This window comes from Psammomys obesus, unplaced genomic scaffold, assembly GCF_907164565.1.
Source record: "Psammomys obesus unplaced genomic scaffold, mPsaObe1.curated_primary_1811, whole genome shotgun sequence".
Lineage (NCBI taxonomy): Eukaryota > Metazoa > Chordata > Mammalia > Rodentia > Muridae > Psammomys > Psammomys obesus.
Window position 1 is genome coordinate 394,276 of NW_026596152.1, and position 329 is coordinate 394,604.

Here is a 329-nt window from a genome sequence, read left to right on the forward strand (position 1 = left end):
GTGAAAGGCGCTGGGGAGGTCGGGGTGGGGGTGTCGGATACTGGGGCCGTGCTGGGCGCTGGGGAGGTCGGGGTAGTACTGCTGGGTTCTGGGGTAGCTGGGGGGAAAGTGACAGGCACTGGGGCCGTGCTGGGCGCTGGGGAGGTCGGGGTGGACGTGGTAGTGGGTGCTGGGACCATGCTGGGCTCCGGGGAGGTCGGGGTGGAGGTGCTGGGCGCTGGGGAGGTCGGGGTGGACGTGGTGGTGGGTGCTGGGGCCGTGCTGGGCGCCGGGGAGGTCGGGGTGGACGTGGTAGTGGGTGCTGGGACCATGCTGGGCTCCGGGGAGGT

At 72.0% G+C, this 329-nt stretch overlaps 1 protein-coding gene across 1 annotated transcript in view; it reads right to left on the reverse strand.

The window, feature by feature from the left end:
- Positions 1 to 329, reverse strand: part of Gp1ba (glycoprotein Ib platelet subunit alpha) — a 5,749-nt gene that overhangs the window by 787 nt on the left and 4,633 nt on the right. Inside the window, 1 exon segment of the mRNA XM_055594058.1 lies at positions 5 to 329. This exon segment is cut by the window's right edge and continues 18 nt beyond it. Within this exon segment, the coding sequence (XP_055450033.1) occupies positions 5 to 329 (325 nt within the window).